Source organism: Penaeus monodon, chromosome 33 (assembly GCF_015228065.2).
Source record: "Penaeus monodon isolate SGIC_2016 chromosome 33, NSTDA_Pmon_1, whole genome shotgun sequence".
Taxonomy (NCBI): Eukaryota; Metazoa; Arthropoda; class Malacostraca; order Decapoda; family Penaeidae; genus Penaeus; species Penaeus monodon.
In genome coordinates, this window is record NC_051418.1 from 31,292,052 (window position 1) to 31,292,401 (window position 350).

Genomic DNA, 350 nt, shown 5'->3' on the forward strand with positions numbered 1-350 from the left:
AGCGCTTGTGTATCCTCTCCTTATTACCAAATGGATCAATTTGACCCTAACCTACTTCAGGCTACTCCTTCTAATGGCTGGTGCAGTTTCTACAAGATGACAATCAAATTGGAAAATGACCTAGGGTTATCTGTACAATATACAAGAGCCACTAAGTTCTGTTGAATGATCCTAAACCTGATAAAATACAAAAGAGAAAAGGGTAAAGGAGCAAGTCCTACCTGTAATGTCAGCTCCTTCATCCATCTCTGCCAAGGCATCTGGCTCCTGGAACTGCAATTCCTGATATAAGGTGTTGCCTGTTCGCTCCTCTCTGCCGGAGACAAAATGCAAGATTCTGGATTATCATT

At 42.0% G+C, this 350-nt stretch overlaps 1 protein-coding gene across 1 annotated transcript in view; it reads right to left on the reverse strand.

The window, feature by feature from the left end:
• The window catches only part of LOC119594380 (C-Jun-amino-terminal kinase-interacting protein 4-like), a gene marked incomplete in the record, with an annotated part of 97,279 nt that overhangs the window by 32,964 nt on the left and 63,965 nt on the right, over window positions 1-350 (reverse strand). The window contains 1 exon segment of the mRNA XM_037943442.1: window positions 222-313. Coding sequence (XP_037799370.1) covers window positions 222-313 — 92 coding nt within the window.